This window comes from Propithecus coquereli, unplaced genomic scaffold (assembly GCF_000956105.1).
Source record: "Propithecus coquereli isolate 6110/MARCELLA unplaced genomic scaffold, Pcoq_1.0 Scaffold95, whole genome shotgun sequence".
Taxonomy (NCBI): Eukaryota; Metazoa; Chordata; class Mammalia; order Primates; family Indriidae; genus Propithecus; species Propithecus coquereli.
The window spans coordinates 5,762,855-5,784,315 of NW_012155840.1; the positions used below are offsets into that span (position 1 = coordinate 5,762,855).

The 21,461-nt window shown below is 37.2% G+C and overlaps 1 protein-coding gene across 2 annotated transcripts in view; it reads left to right on the forward strand.

Moving 5' to 3' along the window:
• The window catches only part of LOC105826996 (ADAMTS-like protein 1), a 198,865-nt gene that overhangs the window by 56,390 nt on the left and 121,014 nt on the right, over positions 1–21,461 (forward strand). For both annotated transcript variants that reach the window (XM_012665018.1, XM_012665019.1), the window contains exon 3: positions 1,310–1,355. In XM_012665018.1, coding sequence (XP_012520472.1) covers positions 1,310–1,355 — 46 coding nt within the window. The remainder of the gene's footprint in view (positions 1–1,309; positions 1,356–21,461) is intronic.

Consider the following 21,461-nt stretch of genomic DNA (forward strand, 5'->3'; position numbering starts at 1 on the left):
TTACTTAGCCTTCCTAAGCTTCAGTTTTCTCATCTGTAAAATGGATATGACAGTATCCTATCTCCTAGGGTTTTTGAGAAGATTAAATAGATTAATAAGTACAGCAAACTTAGAAAGGTACCTGGGATTGCACAACTATTCGCGATTAGTATACTCATTCTCTCAGAATTCTGTAGTATATTTTTAACTTACTTTTTGAAAAATGTGACTAATTTTGAAAAGAGCTGAGTACTGTTGTTCATGATTTAAGTGTCATCATTGGATGTTTTAGCAAAAATTGATTGTTTTTGTTCACAAGAATTCAGTAAAATGTAAACTCCCATGTGTTGCTGGTGGGAGTATGTAATGGTACAACCTTTGTGGAATGCAATTTGGCAATATTTATCAAGAGCCTTACAAAAGTTCATTCCCAGTAGTCCAGTAATTCCCCTTCTAGAAATTTATCTATTCTAAAGACACAGAAACTTGGATAAAACATATGCCTGCAGATGGCTTGTCACACTATTGTTTATCAAACCCCAAATGAGAAATTACTTAAGAGACAAGTAATGGAAGAATTATTACACAAATTATGTTATATCATTTGATGGAATATTGTATAGCTCTCAAAATGGTGTTTTTAAAGTTATTTAATAGCATGGGAAAATACTTTCAAAAAATTTTAAGTGGAAAAAAAGTCTACACAATCGTATAAGGGATGTGATTTCCTTCACACTGGAAGGATATAAATAAATCGAAACAATAGTGATTATCTTTAGATGAGGCAACTACAGGAGACTTTTTTTTAGTAATCTTTTTCAAAACCTCTACAATGAGCATGTATTTTAGAAATAAATGTGATTTTTAAAGAATTATGACTTTTAATGTCCTTAGAAGTGTGATTTTTAAGACATGTTGAATATTAAGTCCAACTTTTTTATAATATTCAAGATTTAAGTTTTTCAGTGAAATATTTCTTCAGTTTTATATCAGAAATATATGAAGAAGATAGAATTTATTTAATATAAACGTTTTTCAGAAAACCTTGCACTAATATTTATTTGGTTAAATATGCATTAAGTACTTATTTTGAAAGTTTTTGAAGCAAAATGAATACTTAAGTTCAACCCTTACTGAGAAATCAATTTACATGTATAACTTCTTTAGATGTGCTCAACATAGTATTTAATAATAACTCCTAAGAACCTACTTAGAAGAAAAGGTAGGTCCTTCTACTAGTATTAAGAGGATATCATTTTTATAAGAAAATATTTCAAATTTTTAGCCTTTCGTAAGTAGTAATGAAATTTTTTTCCTTTTTGTGACCTAGGAGCTGTGAAGGAAGAAATATCCGATACAGAACATGCAGCAATGTGGTAAGCACGAGGTTCTGTGATTGTGATAATGGTATTTTTTAGTGCTGCGTAGTGCTAAGCGATTTTATTTCCTGAGCAAGAAATCAATCAATTAGCATTTCACTAAGAGTTATTTATCTCATACTATATTGATTATGCAGGATTAAAATGGTATTTTTAATGTTTCTCAATATAAACTTTTAATCATTTGTCCAGCTTGAAGCCAATTAGACTGTTTCAAAACAAGAAGTCTCTGTATTTATTTCCTCTCTCCTTTCTGCCTTTTCATATATAGGTCTCATGAGAATGAGTAAGAGGAATGATAAAAGGGAAACCACCTGGGGTATCATAAAATAAATATTAGCTAATCAAACTCAGATTTGACAAACTCAGTCATTCAACAAATAATATCCAACGCCAACTATGTATGAGGCATCACACTAGTACAAGGATAAATAACATGTGGTCCTTGTCTTAAAACACCTGTATTATAGTAAGGGCTATATAGAGAGGAGACAGATGTGCACATAACTATATTCTAGGGCAAAATATGACAAATTCTATAAGAAAGGAATACAGTTCTTTGTACGTTAAAACAGAAAAATCTTAAGGTTAAGGATCTTAGAGGAAAAGGAGATTTGAGACAGGGCATGGAGGGCTACGACTGGCCAATATTGGTTATGAGGGGATGACAATGAGTCCAAATGGAGGGGACATATGGGCAACTCTGGAGGCAGGAATGTTTAAGGTGTGTTCTGAACCCGAATTTCAGTAGAACTGAGCCCAGCAGCATGGAAGAGAAAATTGAAAGATATTTTTGAGGTTATACCATGAAGAGATTTGAATGTTGGTTTTCCAAGTTTACATTAGTTCAGTGAATAATGGCAGTCACTAGAGGCTTTGGAGTGAGAGAATGATGTAGCATTTCACTTTAGTGTGGTCACCTCTGTTGTGATACGAAGTTTGCACTGGAACAGGAAATGGGTAGGGAGCAAGAATAATGAGGGCTTAAGCCCAAGCATGGTGGTGTGGGTCTGTGGTCCCAGCTACTCAGCAGGCTAGACAGGAGGATCTGGTGAGCCCAGGAGTTTGAGGCCAGCCAGGGCAGCATAGCAAGACCCTATCTCTTTAGGAAAAAAAAATGTAATGAGGGCTCAACCCAGGAGGAAATAGATACAAGAGGGATCAAAATTGAGGTCACTCTACAAGACTTGACAAACATTCAAAATTAGAGTGATAGGTTGAAGTGAGAAGCAAAAAGGTATATGCATATTTTGAGCTTTTGCACTCACTGATATCTCTGTTGGAGAAGCTCTTTCTTCAATATTTTCAGATTGACATTTTCATTATCCAAGTCTCGGCTTGAATGTCACCTCTTTGAAGTGGCTTCCTTGCTCACCTTATCTAATATGGTTGTCCTACAGTGCAAACCTGCCCCTCATAGCAGTCATTCACTTTTTACGTTCTTTACAGCACTTCTCTCTACCAAAATTTATCTTTTTTAATTACTTGTTTGTTTTACGTTTCCACACTCTAGAATGTAAACTCCACGAGGGCAAGAGCCTCATTCCTCTTGTTCGCTCCTTTATCCCCAATGCCTTGAACTGCTGAATGACACATGTTAAGCACACAGTAGATATTTATTTGTTGAATGCAAAATGAGTATTCAGGTTTCTGGAATGGTAAATGCCATTATCAGAAGTACTAAAGTTGGGAGGAGTTTTGGGAGAGGAAAATAATAATTTCGATTTAGAGACATTACTGAGTTTGACAGGCAGGACTAGTAACTGACACATTCAACTACACAGTGGAGGTTTTAGTCTGGGAAAGAGGTTAGGGCTCAAGCTATAGAACACAAAATAAGAAGCACAAAGTTTGAAGATTTAGAAGCAGCTTATTAGGCAGAAAGTATAGAATGATGAGAGAAGGGTACCTTGGAACTTCACTGAATGTCTGCATTCAGATAGAAAGAATGTAGAGTCAGATAAGCCACAAAAAGCACCATGAGATTGGTAGAAGAAGGGGTAAGAGAGAATTCTTAGAAGGCATTTAGTAGGATAAATGTTGCCAAGAGAATGAAGACCGAAAAAAGACCAATGGGAGAACAGTTTCTATCGTATATTATGAACAGCCAGATGTGACGGCAAGTACCTATAATCCCAGCTACTCAGGAGGCTGAGGTGGGAGGATCCCTGGAGCTCAGGAGTTTGAGACAAGACCATGCCTCAAAAAAATAAAATGTAAAAAATAAATAAATAAATATTAGAGGAATAGCAATATTGGAGGACGTAAAAAAAGAAGTATATTAATGAGGAAATGGAGTGGGTGAGTACAGCTATTCTTATAAAGTGTTCAATAGAGACACTTCTTCATTTATGGAGTCACAGAAGGGTTATTTGTTTAAAATGGGAGACCCCTGAGAGACGATTTGATATAGGAGCGGAAACTGACGATATGAGGAGGTAAGGATGCACTTGATGCCACAGTTCCTAGAGTAGATAGTAGTTGACAAGAAGAAGAAGAATGTGATAAAGAAAAAGGATATATATTTCATTCTTAGAAGACAGAAACAAATTGAGGGAGAAAGGTGAGGAAATAGATTTTCGAAGAAGAGAAAAGTTGAAGCTGCCAATATGGAACAGATTGAGTCATCTCTACAGAGACGTTTTCCAAGCCGTCTGCTGAAAGTGGAGGTGAGCTGGCCTTCGGAAAGTGAGCCTGAAGACCTAGAATAGCCACTGGGGAAATTGAGGAGCAGCTGACAAAGCAAAATAAAAGAACTTTTGGGCAGCAAAGAGGCCTTTGCTGAGGTCGGAGAGCTCGATCTTACAGAGAATATGGTCGGCAGGGTTTTGAGACTCAGCAGCAACACTGAGAAGCACAGAGCAGGAATAGAGGAAATGGATGTTGAAGATGACCCAAGGCCAGAATATAAATGAGATGAGAGAGCCCAAAACTAATGAAAAGTATACATTTTTAAATACCTGACCGGGAAGGCTGCAAGGAGTAGAAGACATGATCATTGAGAATAAGTGATTGTTCAATGGAAAACCATGCCTACTTTATTTCTATATTTCCACTTAGGATAATAGGTGCCAGATAATACAACTTATACCACTGCCTGCACCACCTCTCCCAGCCCCTACCTCCATTCCCCACTCAATTATTGATTTAAAAATAGCTATAGTTCAAAATTTTTTTTAAAAAAATGGTATTGACAGATTGTTTTAGAAATGGTATGAAAAGATTTTTTGATGGAAATACACTTTAGCTCTTTGGTTTTCTTTACTATCCTTTTTATTGTAGTGATATCTTAAATATAAGTTTAAAAATATCACAACATAATATACAGAATCTCCTTAACTCCCAGTCCTTTTCTTTCTAGCTTTCAGAATTATAGACAGGGTCCAAACTCCCCTAAGTAGATGAATGCCTAAAGCATTATGAGTAGATGTCTACCTACCCTTTCCTTAAAGCTCTTTAGAAACAGCTCACAATTTCCTTGCTATCCTTATGAGCATTTCTGTGCACATGAGACTCTGACCTATTATTACTTAAAACCCAGAGCATCACATGAGCCAAATCTTTACAGCTTGTAGAATCAAACTGACATTGATTTTTTTTTTTATGAGAACCTAGAGTCTTCAAATAATTTTTTTTTTCTGGCTCTTGGTCATGACAGAAGCAACATTGCCAAAAATAAATAAATAAATAAAAATGAAAAAATCTTATAAAAAAGAATCCTTTCAGAATCACTTTCCAATTTTTACAAACAAAGACGTTCAGAACAATTCAGCTAAATATTCTCCCTTAGATACTTGATTTGGAAAAACTTGAGAGTCTTTTAGCTAAGACTCCGGGGTTACTCCTTAATCCCCAGATAGCTTCCTCGGACACTTCTGAACCACTTTGCCTCCAAGGATGCAACCTTTTTTTCCTATTTTTTGTAGACCCACTACATAGAACATTTTTGGGATTCCTATTCCCCAAGGCAAGCTGAGGAGTAGAAAATGCCTCCTTGGTTGCCCAAGTTTTCTGGGTTTCCTAAAAAATCAGCTTAAAGATTTTTAAGAATGTATTGTGAATCACTCTACAGATAGAGTATATCAATACAAGAAAGCTCAAGTTCCCATCATGTTTGCACAGTTCTCATGGCCACGGTAGCTTCTTACACTATTTCTAGCTGGTCCAAGAAGGGTATTTTCATTCTTAAGGGCATAGGTCACCTAATTTTTCCCATTTTACAGTTCTCTGCTCTTTTCTAAGGAAGCAGCAAGGCCCTCTCTCCCTGGAAGGAAAGACTAAGGATTCTGTTGGGAGAAGCAGTAGGTGTGAACCAGCAAACCAATCAAGCAGTTCACTTAGGTCTCAGAGATTTCACCACAAAACTGAGGGAATCCAGGAGGCCCTCAAAAATGTCTCCTCGGGTCACATCTTCATGTTTAATCAAATTAAACCTACAACCTGAATCCCTTGAATTTAATTAGACATTTTAACTTCCGAAGTGTTTAGAGTACTCATGTGTTATCTATAAACTATTTGTTTCTTCTTCTCTTCTTCACTATACTTAAGTTTCACACACGTTGGTATTTAGGAGATAGCAGCCATAATTAACAATGTAAGGGACCAAGATGCTTGTGGTAGCTTGTAGTGCTCTTAAATTCCTTATTAAATTCTTTATTGCCCCAGTGCAATATTTTACTGTTCTTAAAACAAAAATATTTATTGAGCATAAGGATTATTCTCAGTCCTGGGATACAATGGTAAGTAAGACCAAGACCAAGTACCCCTGAAGCTTTCATTCTAATGGAGGAATACAGGTTACAAATAAGCATGTACACAAACTATTTAAAAGAAAAAATATCAGGTAGTGATCAGTGCTCTGCAGGGAATTCAGTGACTTGAGAGTGATTTCAGAGTGGATAGTCAGGAAGTCCACTTGAGGAGGGACATTTGAATGACAAGAAGGAACTAGCTGTGTGAATTCCGGAGGAAGAGCAATCCAGATGGAAGGAACAGCCACTGCAAAGGCTGTGCTGTACGAAAGAGCTTGGTGTGTTCAACGAAAGAATAAAGCCAGTATATCTAGAGTCTAGTGGGCAAGAAGAACAGTATTGGAAGATAAGAAAAAATTAAAACCTAAGGTAGGCAGGAGCTAGGTCATACAGGACATCGTAAAGTACTTAGATATTATAAGTACAAACAGAAGCTACTGGAGAATTTTAAGCAGGGAAAATAGAATTGCACTTATGATTTAAAAATATAGGTTTGGCTGCAGAATCAATCTGGACAATGGGTGGAAAAGGCCAGGCTGGAAGCAGAAATGCCAGTTAGGAGACCACTGCCATAGTTCAGATGAGTGCTCATGGTTGCTTAGACTAGAGAGGCACCAATAGGGAGATTTGGGATAAGCTCTAGAGACAATTTTTTCCTACTCCACTTTGCCTCATCCTCAATTTGATATAGTTCACTTTTATGGTCTGCAGCATTGTTGCTGTAGAATGTCCTGTTGCAATGCTGCACATTCTAATAGGAGACAAAGGCAGCAGCTCTTATGGCCAGAAAGAACAGAATGACTATGGCAAGTTTATCACACCTTTGGGCCTCAATTTCTACGCTCAAACAATTAGAGATTTGAACTGAATGACCTCAAGGGTCCATTCCAGCTCTGAAATTCTGTAATTCTTAAGAAGCACCATATCCAAGTTATACTGGATTTGAATCTGAATGCAGATCAATGAAGATACTTATGTTAGTTTGGTGACCAGAAATACTGCAGTGAAAATATTTATAGCCAACGATAAAGTAGAGTCAGCAAAGAAAGCCAACGTGGAGAGTAGAAGCAAAGTTCCTGTCCTGGCCATACACCTTGACCATCCATCTTGGCCAGTAATTCTCATTACGGAGGTTGTGAAAATTCATGGCATCCACAGAGTTATTCACACAGTTACTGATGGTAGGCATAGGTAGATGCCCATTGGGCCCATCTGTCCCTTTTTCTTATAGGGCTTTGGTACAGCATGAAGTTAGGGAACATTTGCTGCTTTGTGTCAAGGGTCAAACAGTAACACATGGAAGAAATGATAACCCTGCTACAGGTCTCCCTTGGTCAGAATTTGAAAGAAACTGCTGGGACAACATTCAGACCAGTGGAATACTCCCACAGTCTGGACAGATGCTGTGTCAATAATAACAACTAAATACAGTGCAGTACACACTGTCAATGTGGAAGTAAGCACAAAGTACTAAGAAGTCGTGGAAGGACCATGTCTGAGTCTTACACCACTGTATACCCAGGGCCTAGCATTAAGTGTCTGACACCATGCTTCTGAGACTGTGACCCACGGAACACAGGAAATTCACAGGGCTGCCTCAGGATATTTTAAATATTCAAGGGAAACACAGCAAGACTTGAGAGCTATTGAACACTATGCAAACTACTAGATCATGCTGTATTCCTTTGTATGATGTCTCATCTTTGAAAAGTTGAGTTTGCTTTGATAAAAAGCAAGCACTGTGAGAAAATCATTGTGTAAAGGAAACAAGGTTGGCATTGTCCAATCCGATTTCAGGCTTTGAGAAATTGCACAGGTACATACATCCCATTAGTAAGTAAATGTTATTTATGAATGAAATAAAATAATATTTTTCTTTAAAGTAGTATGTATTGTTTTTCAAATGGCCAATACATCATTAGGACACAAATACTTATTAAGTTGTTTGGACCTAACTACTTAATAAATGGAACTCTTAAATATTCCTTTTGGCCTCAGGGTACCATGAAAAAGTTACCAAGACATTAACAGTGCTGTAAACAGAGTTTGGGAACCTCTGATCTAATACATTGTAGGCATTCAACATGTATGATAAATGAATGAATGACATTCTAAATTAGGTGATATTTGTGCTGAGCTTTGAAAAATGAGAGGGATATTTCCAGGCTACAGTGAGAGAGAAACTGTTTTGAAAAATGGGAATGGAATTCATTCAACAGTTTCCACTGGCGTCTACTATGTGCCAGGCACTTTTTCTAGGCACCAGGGTATAACAGTGACAGAAAGATAACAACCCTGTTCTTGTGAAGTGTCCATTATATTGGGAGAAGATAGACAATACACAAATAAATAAAAGAACAATTTCAGACAGTGACACATTATGAGGGAAATAAGACAGGATAATACGAGAGGGTGACCTGCGGTGGGGGGGTCCGCTCCACATGGGTGGTTAGGAAATTTTCTGCAGTGACATTTGAGCTTTGTTACTATATGAGAAGGGTGAGGTATGGAGGAACCCAGCTTATTTCAGCCTGGGTGGGTCATTTTATGAGGTGTAGGACAAGTTCTATGATGGAGAAGGAGGTTGGATGTTCATTCATGCCAAAGAGTCTGAACATACTCCTGACTGTTATTTCATAGGGGCATTCCTAGCCCCTCATGGGGTGGTGAGCATTGTTTGGAGGAACAGAAGGCTGGCAGAAAACTGGGTTGCTTAACCACCCCTTCTGTGCATTTCTCTTCTCCCACACCCAGAGTCTACCAATCTCAGATGAAATACATAGAAGGAAATAGAGGGATTTCTTGACCTCAAGTAGGAAGTCCCTTGCACAGGAAGGAAATTCTGAGTGAAAGAATGTTGGTTTCTTCCTAATAAATGTTCAAAGTCCCCCACCTACTAGAGGGGGCTCCCAAGGACACCCTAAGCATCATGGCCACTTCTCCCTGCGGCAGACTCACTCCTTCCAGCAGTGGACCATAGAAACGTGCTCTCACCAGTTCCCTCCGTGTTTCAATCCCCAGCCCCGTCCAGCTGAAAAATAGGAATTTTACTTATTCTGTCATCTTCACAAAGAAAGAGATTGCTCTCATTTTAAAGTCTGGTAGGACGTGTCTTTTCCAGGTAACTTTTTGAAGGCTTCATTTCTGCACAAATATAACAAAATTGGCATCTCCTGTCCTTCAGAGTCCCCATGCATTTAGAATTCGGACAGTCTCTGAGAGGCCATCAAAATGTGTGGGCAGGAGGAGTGGGGAGAGTGACTTAAGGGACATGCTCTTTGCTTTTTCAATCCACGTACACTGAGGACTGGGAGCAGCGTTGTACAGCAGACAGACATGCACTTTCCTGAGTCCTGGGGCTGCCACTTACTAGTTATGGACTTTTGAACAAATTTGTTAACCTCTCTCAATCTCAGTTTTCTTACCTGTAAAAATACCCATCTTACAGATGTACAGAGAATGTTAATGCAGTGTTCACAGTAGTTTTAAAATTGGAAACAAATGGAGGGTGACTGATTAAATGAGGTGTGGTATGTCCACAGCATGGAACACTACACAATCATAAAAAGAATAAAGCGGATCTATACATACAAATCTGTCCAAGTTATCTTGTTAAGTATTAAAGAAATAAGGTAATATCCATAATATGATCTCAGTTTTTAAAAATCCCTGTGTCTGGGTATGTGGCACCATCACAAGGTCTTGAAGGACACGCATCAAACTGATCACAGTGATTACCTAATACAGAGCAGGGAGGGACTCAGTGAGTTACGGGGACTTTCATTTTTTATTCTGTATACTTTTATAGTGTTTTACATTTTTTATAATAAACACATAGTCCTATATTAGTAGTATAATTGAAAACATAAAATATGAAAAGGAAAATGAGGTTGGGAGAAAATATTTTACAAGTCATTGAATTTATATTTGGTTTTGAAACATTGGAAGAAAATACCACCTCACAGGGTTTTCTGAGGCTTAATTATATGCAGAAATATCTCAAAAGCACTCAGCAGGGTACCTGACTCAGTAACACTGGCTCTGCTGTCCCTCTGAACCTGTGACCATTTGAATTGTACCCCCAGTACCTTGAAATGGGCCTGTATTTGGAGGTAGGGTCTTTAAAGAGGTAGTTCAGTTAAAAATAAGGTCCTTAGGATGGCCCCTGATCCAATAGGACTAGTGTTCTTTGAAGAAGAGATTAGGATGCAGAGAAAAGTCGGGAAGACACAGGGAAGAGGTGGCCACCACAAGCCAAGGAGAGAGGCCTTAGAAGAAACCAACCCTGCTGACACCTTGATCTTGGACTTCCAGCCTCCAGAGTTATATAGAAATAAATTTCTGTTGTTAAAGGACCCAGCCTGTGGTACTTTGTTATGGCAGCCCTGACAAACTAGTATACTACCTTGCTTCAATCTCCTCCTCTCTTCTGACAAAGGACTCTTTTGGGGAGACTACACTACATTTAAAAAGTGAAAATTAGCTCATTTTGAAATCCCAAAGATTGACCTTATTCTATGGCATTATGGGAACTTCTCCTGATTGTTTTGCCACATGACAAGTTCCAGGTATTCTGGAACAAGAGCATTAGACCTTGTCTCTGGCAGACCTGCAGGCTTAAAATGCCCCTTCCTTTGGATGAACTATAGAAAAAGAGACTTCCTATAGAATGCTCAGTTCTGAGGCTGGACAGTGAGGTCTCTGGCAGCTAGAATGCTTGGCTGTTCTTTGGCCAGACAAATACTTGGTTGGAAATGCTGCATATTCTCAGAATCGTATCCCAGGGGACTAATCAATATCCGGCGTAAGAAGTCTAACTTACCACTAAGCCAGGATGACTGGAGAATGGTGACTCAACTAGTTACAGGATTTTGCGGTTTGTGTGTGTTTCTCTTTTCTGGCATTGAGAAGAATCACTGTTGCTGGAACAAAAGGATGTTCTTTAGGGACCACATTTTCAAAAGCATTTCTAATTTCTCTGATTTGGCCTACAGTTTTATTATTTATGCTAAAATTAGATAACAAAGGGAAACAATGTTTCAGAAGAGAGAAACGATGAGTGACTTTCATTGTTTCTCTCAGGGCAGAGCCTCTGTCCAACCTATGATAGCATCAATGCTAAATAAGCTTGAGTATCTTACAAATAAATTAATCTCTAAACGCAAGTATACAGCATGCCATGTGGACAATTGAGGTTGATTTTGGTTTAAAACACATTTCTTTTTCACTAGTTAAACGTTGAGCATGTAGAAGAATGGTCGAAAATATTTGCAGCAATTACTCTGGGAAAAAAACCCTCATATTTTATGACTAACTGTTTTATCATTTGTGGCATAAAGAAATAAACATTTTTTTAATGATTCACAGATTCCTTCGTTTGGTGGATCTGGTGGCTGTAGATCTCTCTGCAGTGCTTGCTGCCAGGCAGCTGGCCAAGTTCACTGGTTGCCCCGCACTCCCAGGGGTTCGGGCCTTCTGCTTTTCTTCTCCCCTCGGCCTTCTCCTGATTGCTGCACACATTTCTTTTTTAATGCTTTTTCTGACATGTCTTTATTGAACCCCTCCTAATTCTGTCTACTTTTCCTTTTTTCTTAATGTGTTCTCAATTTCTTATCCTCTGCCTCAATGCTCACTCTCTGGGGAGGGGTCTGGTATGAACATTCCTCAGTGGAATGAACACAAGCTTGGGAGCTCTGGTACGTACAAACTTTGTGATCTGGGACAAGCTCTTTCACTTCTCGTAGCCTCGGTGTCACCCATCATAAAGCAGAAATAATAGTCACGCCCACTTTACGGTATTCCTTTACAGGAACCAGTACAATATGGAAATAGGTGGGAGATACTCAGTACATTTTAGTTCTTTCTTCCGTACTACCTTGGTAAGGTTAAGTAAGTGACAGTCTTACAGAAAACAGGGCCCAGGACAAACAACAGCCCACAGTGTCCCATCAGCATTAAACATTTTCTTTCAGGAAAGCTAAATTCCCTAAATAAGAACAATTTCACTTCTGTCGATAACTCAAGGTAATATGAAGAACTCCAAATTGTTGGGGAAGATAGAAAAGGGACTATATTGATATGACTTGGCTTCTGCTTGGTGGCATCCTCCTGGCATAGGTAAAAAGCCATGGGAGACATTGTCCCCTAAGTTGATCATATTATAGTTAGTCATCCCGTGGGGACTGTCAGAGAGCATTCACAATAGTTGTAAAAGGCCTTCAAGTGATACAAGCTGGCTTCGCTGTACTGAAAAGTCACATCTTCCAGCTCACTGGTGTGATGCCAACTGACAAGCAAAGTGCCTCTCATGGCAGCTGTGTTACTTTCTTGTGAATTGATGGATAATGTCAGGCATCTGCCTTCCTAAGGCTCTTAGTATGAACAGGAATGCCTACTTGGTTAACCCACAATTTGTTTCCTTCAACATTGCCCTATTGAGACCCTCTGAGGAGAAAGTTCAGATAGACCTTTAGGTGTGTCTCTTGATATTAATGGTACGGTACTGACTTGATGGTTGTTTAAAGAAAAGAGAACTCTTTCCCCAGTTCAGCTTTCAACTGATGAAGAGGATGAAGGGATGAGTCCATCATTTTCTACAGTGCTGGCAATTATTAGATTGAGAAAAGCCGATACGAGCCCCACATACGAGCCAGCTCCCTGATCTCGGGCGAACAGCTTTAACCTCTCTGTACCACAATCTCCTTATTGAAAATGACAGCCAAAGACTGATCATATACCTCAAAGAAATCCTGGCAAATTCATAGACTCATAGAACACTAGAATTAGAAAGCAAGTGGTATATTTGAGTTGTTGGCCATAGGCCAGGCACGGTGCCTAATGACTTTTCACCCCCTAACTCATTTAATTCTCACAACCACCTTGACAAATGGGTATTACCCCAATTTTACAGATAAGGAAAATGGAACATTTAAAGATATGAAATGCCTCTTCTAGGTCACACAGCTAAGGGGTGGTCCTGCCAGAGTTGTGAATGCCAAAGCCCATGCATATTTCACCATAACACAAGAGGGTATATAGGTGATCTAGACTAAGTCTCATTTAGTAAATAATAAAACTGAGATACAAAATGTTTAAGGCTTGAGTATTTTTACAACGTATACCAAGTGTCCATCAATACATGAGTGGATTAATAAAATGTGGCATATGTATACCATGGAATACTATTCAGCTTTAAGAAACAATGGTGATATAGCACCTCTTGTATACTCCTGGAGTATAGAGCTGGAACCCATTCTACTAAGTGAAGTATCCCAAGAATGGAAAAACAAGCACCACATGTACTCACCATCAAATTGGTATTAACTGATCAACACATAAGTGTACATATACAAATAACATCTATTGGATATCGGGCAGGGGGAGGGGGAGGGGGAGGGGGAGTAAAGGACGGGTATTTGCATACACAAAGGGTGCAATGCACACCATCTGAGGGATGGACACTCTTGAAACTCGGATTTGGGGGGGGCAAGGGCAACATACATAGCCTAAACATCTGTACCCCCATAATATGCTGAAATAAAGAAAAAAAAAAAGAAAAGAAAAGAGATATTCAAACAAGTTTACTGTAGCAATTATAATTCTTCAAAGCTAAGAGTAAATGAATTGCTGAGAATTTTAAATGTGTAAATTAAATACAGCAGAAAAAGCAAATCTAGAAATCCTTGCTGGAAACACTCCTAATTCCCTCCCCTTTGGGCCTCTCTCTGCCTGTCAAGAGGATATAAATTTATTAAGTCAATAATCCTCAGAATCTATTCCTTTCTGAGTTTCATAAGAAGTGTGCTGGCTCTAGTGGACCAGATAGAAGGTTGGAATAGGGATTTGAGAATGATCTAGAGAGAAATTACTACTGCAGTTCATCCCTTGGCAGAGTGCCCCATGGAATGAAACCAAACAGGCTGCCATGCCCAGGTCGCTAACGTGCAAATACTTGCCTGTGCTCAGCCTGGTTTCCATGAGCCTAGAAATGATAAGCAGCATCAAGTTTTCTGATTAACACCAAGATGTGTTGAAACTCAAGCAACTTAAGCCCTTAGGTTTTTCCCTCTGAGAGGTCACTCACAGACCTTTGTGCTGAGTGCCATGAGTGAGCACCATTATTGAATTAACTAGCTTTCGTTCTGTATTGTAGTTCGAGGAATTTTGTCCTTTGTATGTTTTTCTTTGTATTATAAACATTCTCTTCCTTTTCGGAGGAAATTGTGAAATTTAAAGAGGTTATCTTTGAGGTTTGGCTGTATTTTTCTTTATAATCTTGCTATGAGCAGTAGCTACACAGGGCTGTTGGAGAGTATTTAGTTTGGATTTCCAATTCAGTGTAGAGTTTTGGGTGAAATATGGTCATCACAGAGAGAAGGGTAAAGAGGCATTACTTATGTTCCTTTTCCTTTGAGTCTTCACTGAGAAAATATGCTTTAGAGCTCTTTAACACCCATATCCTATAACATACCAGCTTCCTTTTCCCAAGCATTACAAAAAAACACCTTCCATACCCAAAAAGAAATTTTTAAAAAGAAATGTGTCACTACATTTCACCTGTAATTTATAACTTTTTAATTTTTCTTTTTCTTCCATTAAAATACTAGAAGGAATTATATACTTTGAGTTGTTATAGATATTGGAAGTAATTTAGACAACCCTTTCAGTTCTTTGTTTTGTTTATTTATCTTTTTAGGGATAGGATCTTGCTATGTTGCCCAGGCTGGCCTCAACTCCTGGACTCAGGTGGTCCTCCCACCTCAGACACCATGCCCAGATAAACTTCTCAATTCTTACAGGATTGTAGTTTAAAAAATAATTTTCCAACTACTTTTTGTGTAGTCACCTTGATATCACGACCAGGTGATAAAGGCCAAGCAGTCAGGTCTCTAGACACACCACCCCTATTTCATCCAGAACAGCTTGCATGTAACTGCTTCATGTATTAGTATTCTACATAAGATTTCTTTGGAAGAAAAATAGTTCTGCAACAAAAAAGTGTTTGAAAACCCCTGCATATTTATATCCCTCCCAAGAGATCTTCTAGCTTCTGCATGATTACTTCTAGTTTAAAAAAAAAAATTCTCCATTAATATATATATTGTGTACAATTCTAATTGCCAGGAATGTGTTTCTTACAGCAAACAGATGTGCACTTTCCTATTACTGTTTAATTTAATGCAACAGATAGTGGTTGGATATGTGTAAGGCATTGCCCTACGAACACACAAAAATGAAGAGATTTGTATAAGAGTTTATACTCTCAAATGTTAAATGTTTTGAAATTGAAGGGAGGAAGAAAAGAAAGACAGAAATCTGGATAGTTATAATCCAATGCAGAATAGTATAACTTATGAAAGTATAAGGGAAGACCTCAGAGGACTTCTATGCAATCTATTAATCCTCCCCTTTCCAAACAAGCAGCAATCACAGATAAAATATAAAATAAAACCAATGGCATAGCCAGGTTCAAAAGCAAGATAAAAATGTCCATGGACCAAAAATGGAACATACATACAAGATGGTAAACAGTGCTGATATCATAGGCTTTTTGGCTATAAGATTGGAAGAAAGCAAAGATTGGCAGTAGTTCAGCTCCACTAGGGGAACCAGAAACAAACTTATTTCACAGGAGAAGGAGGACCTAAGCCAGATAGAGAACTCAACGTCAGGAGCTTGGATGGGGCTCTCTGTTGTGAAGAGAAGCTTATTTTTTTTTTTTAAGTGACTGTTGCCTGTAATAATAACTTTATCCAAAATTGTGGATCTATGGCTGGTTGGCGGATGTAGATACCACATCAGGGACTAAAACTCTACCAGGCTAGAACTTAGCGCTGGGGCCAGACTTGCAATTTCCTCATTATGGATTAACACCCCAAATTTCAGTATAATGTCTGATTCTGGACTGGGTCTTTGAGAACCACATGCAGATAATCATAAAATTATTAGAACAGGCAAGGACAAGAAGGAAAAAAAAGGAAAACAAAAGTCTTTTGACTAAAAATGAGCATACAAATAAAAATTCCAAAACTCATGAAAGAGATATAATACTAAGAAAGCCAACAAAATGAACATTCGCTCCAAATAAAATTATGTGTAACAATTTGACAAAGACTTTAAAATTGGTAAAGTTAATCCTCATTATTCATGGATTCTGGTCTTTGTGAATTTGTCTACTCACTAAGATTTATCTGGAACCCCCAATCAATATTGGTGGCACTTTTGTAAATGTGTGTGGCCATGTAAAGGCAGTGAAATATTTGAGTTGCCGAATGAGCACATTCCCAGCTGTGGTTGAACAAGGTGACGCCCTGCCCTCTTGTTTCAGCTCTCATACTATAAACGAGTGTCCTTGTCATGGTCAATTTGTGTCAAGTATTTCACATCTATTTTTGTGCTTTTTTGGGTGATTTCACTGTTTAAAATGGCCTCCAAGCATGGTGCTGAGGTGCTATCTGTTGTTTGTAAGCGCAAGTTTGTGGTGACTTTATAAAACATAACTACCACAAATAATGAAAATTGATTATACGTTTAAAATAAACATTAAGACTAACCACTCTTAAAGAATAAATTGGGGGGAAGGCAGAAATGAAGTATTAAATAGATGAATAAAGAAAGTATAAATTTTCAATTAAAAATATAGTAATTGAAATAAATATCTTCATAGATAGAATACATTCCAAACTAGACACAAAGAGAGAATTAGTGAAAATTTAAAGATAAAAGAAATTTATCCAAAATATGGCACAAAATTCCAAAAATATATAATATTAAAGAGCCCTTAAAAAGAGATATAGAGAGTGAATAAAGGTTTCAACATACGTCTAATAGGAGTTTCCAGTGAGAATGGAAGGAATGACATTTAGAATATTCCAGAAAGAAAAAGAGACAAAATTTATCAGACTAGAAGTGCAATGAAGTTGCTAAACAGGAAAAATAAAAATGTATGCCCAGACATATCCTAGTCCAAAATCAGGAGACTCTAACGTTAAGGATAAACGGGAAATATTAAAAGCTATCAGAGAAAAGACAGAGCACCCACAAAAGAATGAAAATTAAGCTAAAGGCAGAAACTCCTCTTTCACAATGGAGTCTAGAAGACAAGCTAGTATCTTTAAAACACCGATGGAAAGTAACTGTCAGTGTACAATTTTGTACCCTCAACTATGAATGAAGAGGATAATTGATGAGAGCACGGATATGTATGTGTGCATGTTACATGGCTGCTCTTCAATAACATTGCTGGTTCTCTTGCCTTAATGAGTACCTAGCAGTGTTGAACTTCTTCACCTCTTTGACGTCAGGCATGACCAGTGTTGCTTTCGCCACTGAAATGTAAGCTGAAGTGAGGTATGTCACTTTCAGGAAGAAGCAATTAAGGGCCAATGTGACAGTCTCCAAGCTCTTTCTTCCTTGCTCTGGTGTCCTAGACTCTGTGTCCTAAAACCTTGCTTCTTAAAGTGTGGTTTGGAGTCCAGCAGCATGAAATCAGCCTGGTTCCTGTGAGAAATGAAGAATCTCAGAGTTCGTCCAAGACCTACAGAATCAGAATCTTCATTCTAACAAGATCCCTAGGGGACTCATATGTAGAGCGAAGGTTGAGAAGCCCTGTTCTATCAGGTGGTACATCCTCTCTCAGCCCAGGTCACTGAGTTATCCCATAGATAACAGCTTTCCTGGAAAGGCAGACATTACATGAGCAAGAAATAAATCTTTGTTGTGTTAAACCAAAGGGATTTTGAAGATTGTTTGCTTTTCCAGAATCACCTGACCTATCCTGACAGCTTATAGTCAGTGTGGTAGGCAGAATGATCTCCCAAAGATATCTATGCCCCAATCCCTGGAACTTGTGAATATGTGTTACACGGTAAAAAGGAATTTACTGATGTAATTAAGATTGCAGACTAAAAGACAGGAAGACTAGCCTGGATTATCCAGGTGAGCCTAATCTAGGCTATCTAGGTGAGCCTAATCATTCCTTCATGTGCTGTTCTTGGCTCTGAGAGGAAGCGAGCCATTGGTAAGAACCAGAGAGAGGCTTCTAGGAGCTAACAGTGGCCCCCAACTGATGGCTGATGGCTAACAATGACAGTGGGACATTTGTCCTACAACCCCAAAGAACTGAATTTGGTTAACAACCTGAATGAGCTTGGAAGCGATTCATCTCCAGAGTCTCCAAGAAGAACTTAGTCCTTCTAACACCTCGATTTTGGCCCTGTGAAACTCTAAGCAAAGGATCCATTGAGCTATGCTCCACCTGGACTTCTGTACTACCGAAATGTAAGGTAATATATTTGTGGTGTTTTAAACACCTAAGTTTACGATCATTTGTTATGGCAGCAATAGAAAACTAATACACTTAGTAAGCCAACTGTTGACCATAACGTTGTTTTTATTTAATATTTGTGCTAACAACAATCGAATGCCTAGTATATGCTAAGATATCTGTTGTATTTGGGAGGAAGATAGAAGCAAAAATAAATTTAGATTTTTAGGAAATTTAAGCTGAGATGTATATTAAAAAATTTAAAGTATCCATTAAAAGAATAGATGTGCAATTTATAGCTTTCAAACTAGCAGAGGAAATACTAGAAAATAACGAGAATCTTACCAATTTAATAGAAGCTAGGGAAGGAGAAAAAAATCAAAGAAAAAGGATGGTAAACAAAAAATACAAAACAAGATAGTGCTTGTTCAAAGCTTACAATATAATACCAAAGTTTTCTATAGTGATTGTTTCAATTCACACTCCCGTCAGAACTATACAAGTTCTCTTTGCTCCGTATCCTTGCCGATGCTCGATACATTTTAAGACCTTTTAATTTTTGTCCAATCTTGCAGGTGTATTCCTGTAATATAGCCAACTTGCTCATGTTATTTTATATTGATTACATACTTCTGGTTTTGGTTTTCTAATAATTTGTGTAGGACTAATTTGCATCTATGTTTATGAGTAATTTTCTTTCTTACACAATCCTTATCTGGTTTTAATGGAATGAATTGGGAAGTGTTTCCTCTTTTTATAGTCTTTGGAAGAGTTTATTTTAGGATAAGATTTTCTGTTCCTTTCACATATAGTAGAACTTGCTTATAAAATTATGAGCAAGGTATTTTCTTTGTGGGAAGATTTTTAATCACCAATTGAAATTTTTTTAAGGCCGTATGCAGTATAGCACTGCTCAAGAGAATGAGCTTTGGAGCCAAACTGTCTAGGTTCAATCTCAGCTCTGACTTACTAAATGACTTTGTAGAAAGTCATTTAACCTCACTGTGCCTCAGTTTTCTCATCTGTGAAATGGGATACATAGGGTTGTTGTGAAGATTCCAGGAATCAATATATGTAAACATGTAGGGTAGTACATGTAGGGTAGTACCTGATGCATAGTAAATTCTATGTAAGCATTTACTTTTGTTATTTCTCCTTCTTGTTGAGGTTGTTTTTTTCTCATTTGTCTGAAACTGTTTTCAAATATATTGGCTTAAATTGGGTCATACTTTTCTGTTGGTATCTCTTTAACTCTGGCTGTATCTGCATTCGTCTCCCCTTTTGCATCTCCAATGGTGTTTGTTTGGGATGTATTTTTCCTTAATATTATCATTTAATGAAGTTTGCCAGAAGTTTATTAGTTTTTTCAAGTAACAACCTTAGGCTTTGTTGAGCCTATGGTTTTTATATTTTCCATTTCATTGATATTATATTATTTTATTTCATTACTTTCTTTGGACTTATTTTGATCTACTTTTTCTAATTCCTTAAGTTTGATGCTTAACGTTTAAAGTTTCAGCCTTTCACAGAAATGTTCAACTAAATACTGCTTTGGTTGCATCCCACAGTGTGATAAGGAGAATTCTCATTATCATTAACTTCTAGGTATTTTTAAATTTCTATATGATTTCTTCAAGTCATGATTTATAAATCTGTTCATTAACTTCTAAATATATGGAGGGGGTTAAAATTTTCTTTCTTTATTAATCTCTAACAATCATTTTGTAATTTTTAAATGGTCTTTTCATTCTATTTCTTTGAAGTTTGTTGAGACTTTGCTTTATGATCGAATATCCATGTGTTCTTGGAGAGAGCATGTATTCCCTGATGTGGGATATAACTTTCTATATATGAGTATTTTTGAATGTGTTTTCTAAATGTCCTAGTTCTTCAATGTTTTTTTTTTTAACCTACTTGAGAGAATAATTTTTAAAATTTTCTACTTTATTGGTTAATTTACCAATTTGATCGTGTGGTCTGTTTGGATTATTTTGGACCTGTCTTATTAGGTAGATATACATTTAAAATCATTCTATCTTCCTAGGTAAGTTAACCTCTTTTCATAACTTAGCGACCATCTTTATCAGTAGTAATGCTTTTTGCCTTAAAGTCTATTTTGTCTGATATAAATATAGCTAACCCACCTTTCATTTGATTAGATTTATCTCTTATATCTCTTTCTATTTTACTTTCCATTTTTCTCTTTCATTAAGTTTATGAGTCCTTTATGTAAACATATCTTTTAAAATTTCAATCTGATTATCTTTACTTTCTTCCATCTATTTGCATTCACTGTGATTAGTGATAAAATTAGATTTACGTCTACCATCTTATTCTGTGATCTCTATTTGTCCCATTTTTCCAATATTTCCTCTTTTCCTTCTTGCATTCGTTGAACTAGTGAGGCTCTTATTTTTATTATTAAACTTTTCCTTCTACTGGTTTAAAAGTTAGATATCTATATCTGTTCTTTTAGTGGTTACCCTAAATTTTAATATGCATACTTAAAGTTGAGTAGTATCTATACCTACCCATCAAACAATTCATAACTCTTAGAACATTCTAATTCTAAGTATTCTAAGTACGAAGGGGTTCAGACACATATACTGTTGTTGTCAAGTGTTTTAGCTCTATTTTCATTATCCCCACAGTTGATTATACTTTATAAGGTCAAAGTTTATTTAAATATACTTGAAAACATCCCATTTTATTTAATCCCATTTTTTCTTAGATCATAGATCTTCAAGGATCACTTTCTTTTACTGGCCCTTTAGACATTTCTTTTAGTGAGGAGAGTTCATTGGAAGTGAATGCCTTTGGTTTTTTGTGTTTTTTTTTGTATTTTATTTCTCTTAAATATTTGTATTTGATGCTCTCTCTTAAAAGTTGGTTTTTCTGTGAAATTAATTCTAGGTTGTCAGTTATCTTCTCTGAACACTTTGAAGGGAATCATCCACTAATTTCTAACTTTCATTGTTGTTGTCGAGGAGCCAACTGTCATTCTCATTGTTCTTTCTTTATCTTTCTGACTTCTTTTATTTATTGTTGGCATTCTGTAGTTAGCTAGGGTCAGTGTAGGAATGGATC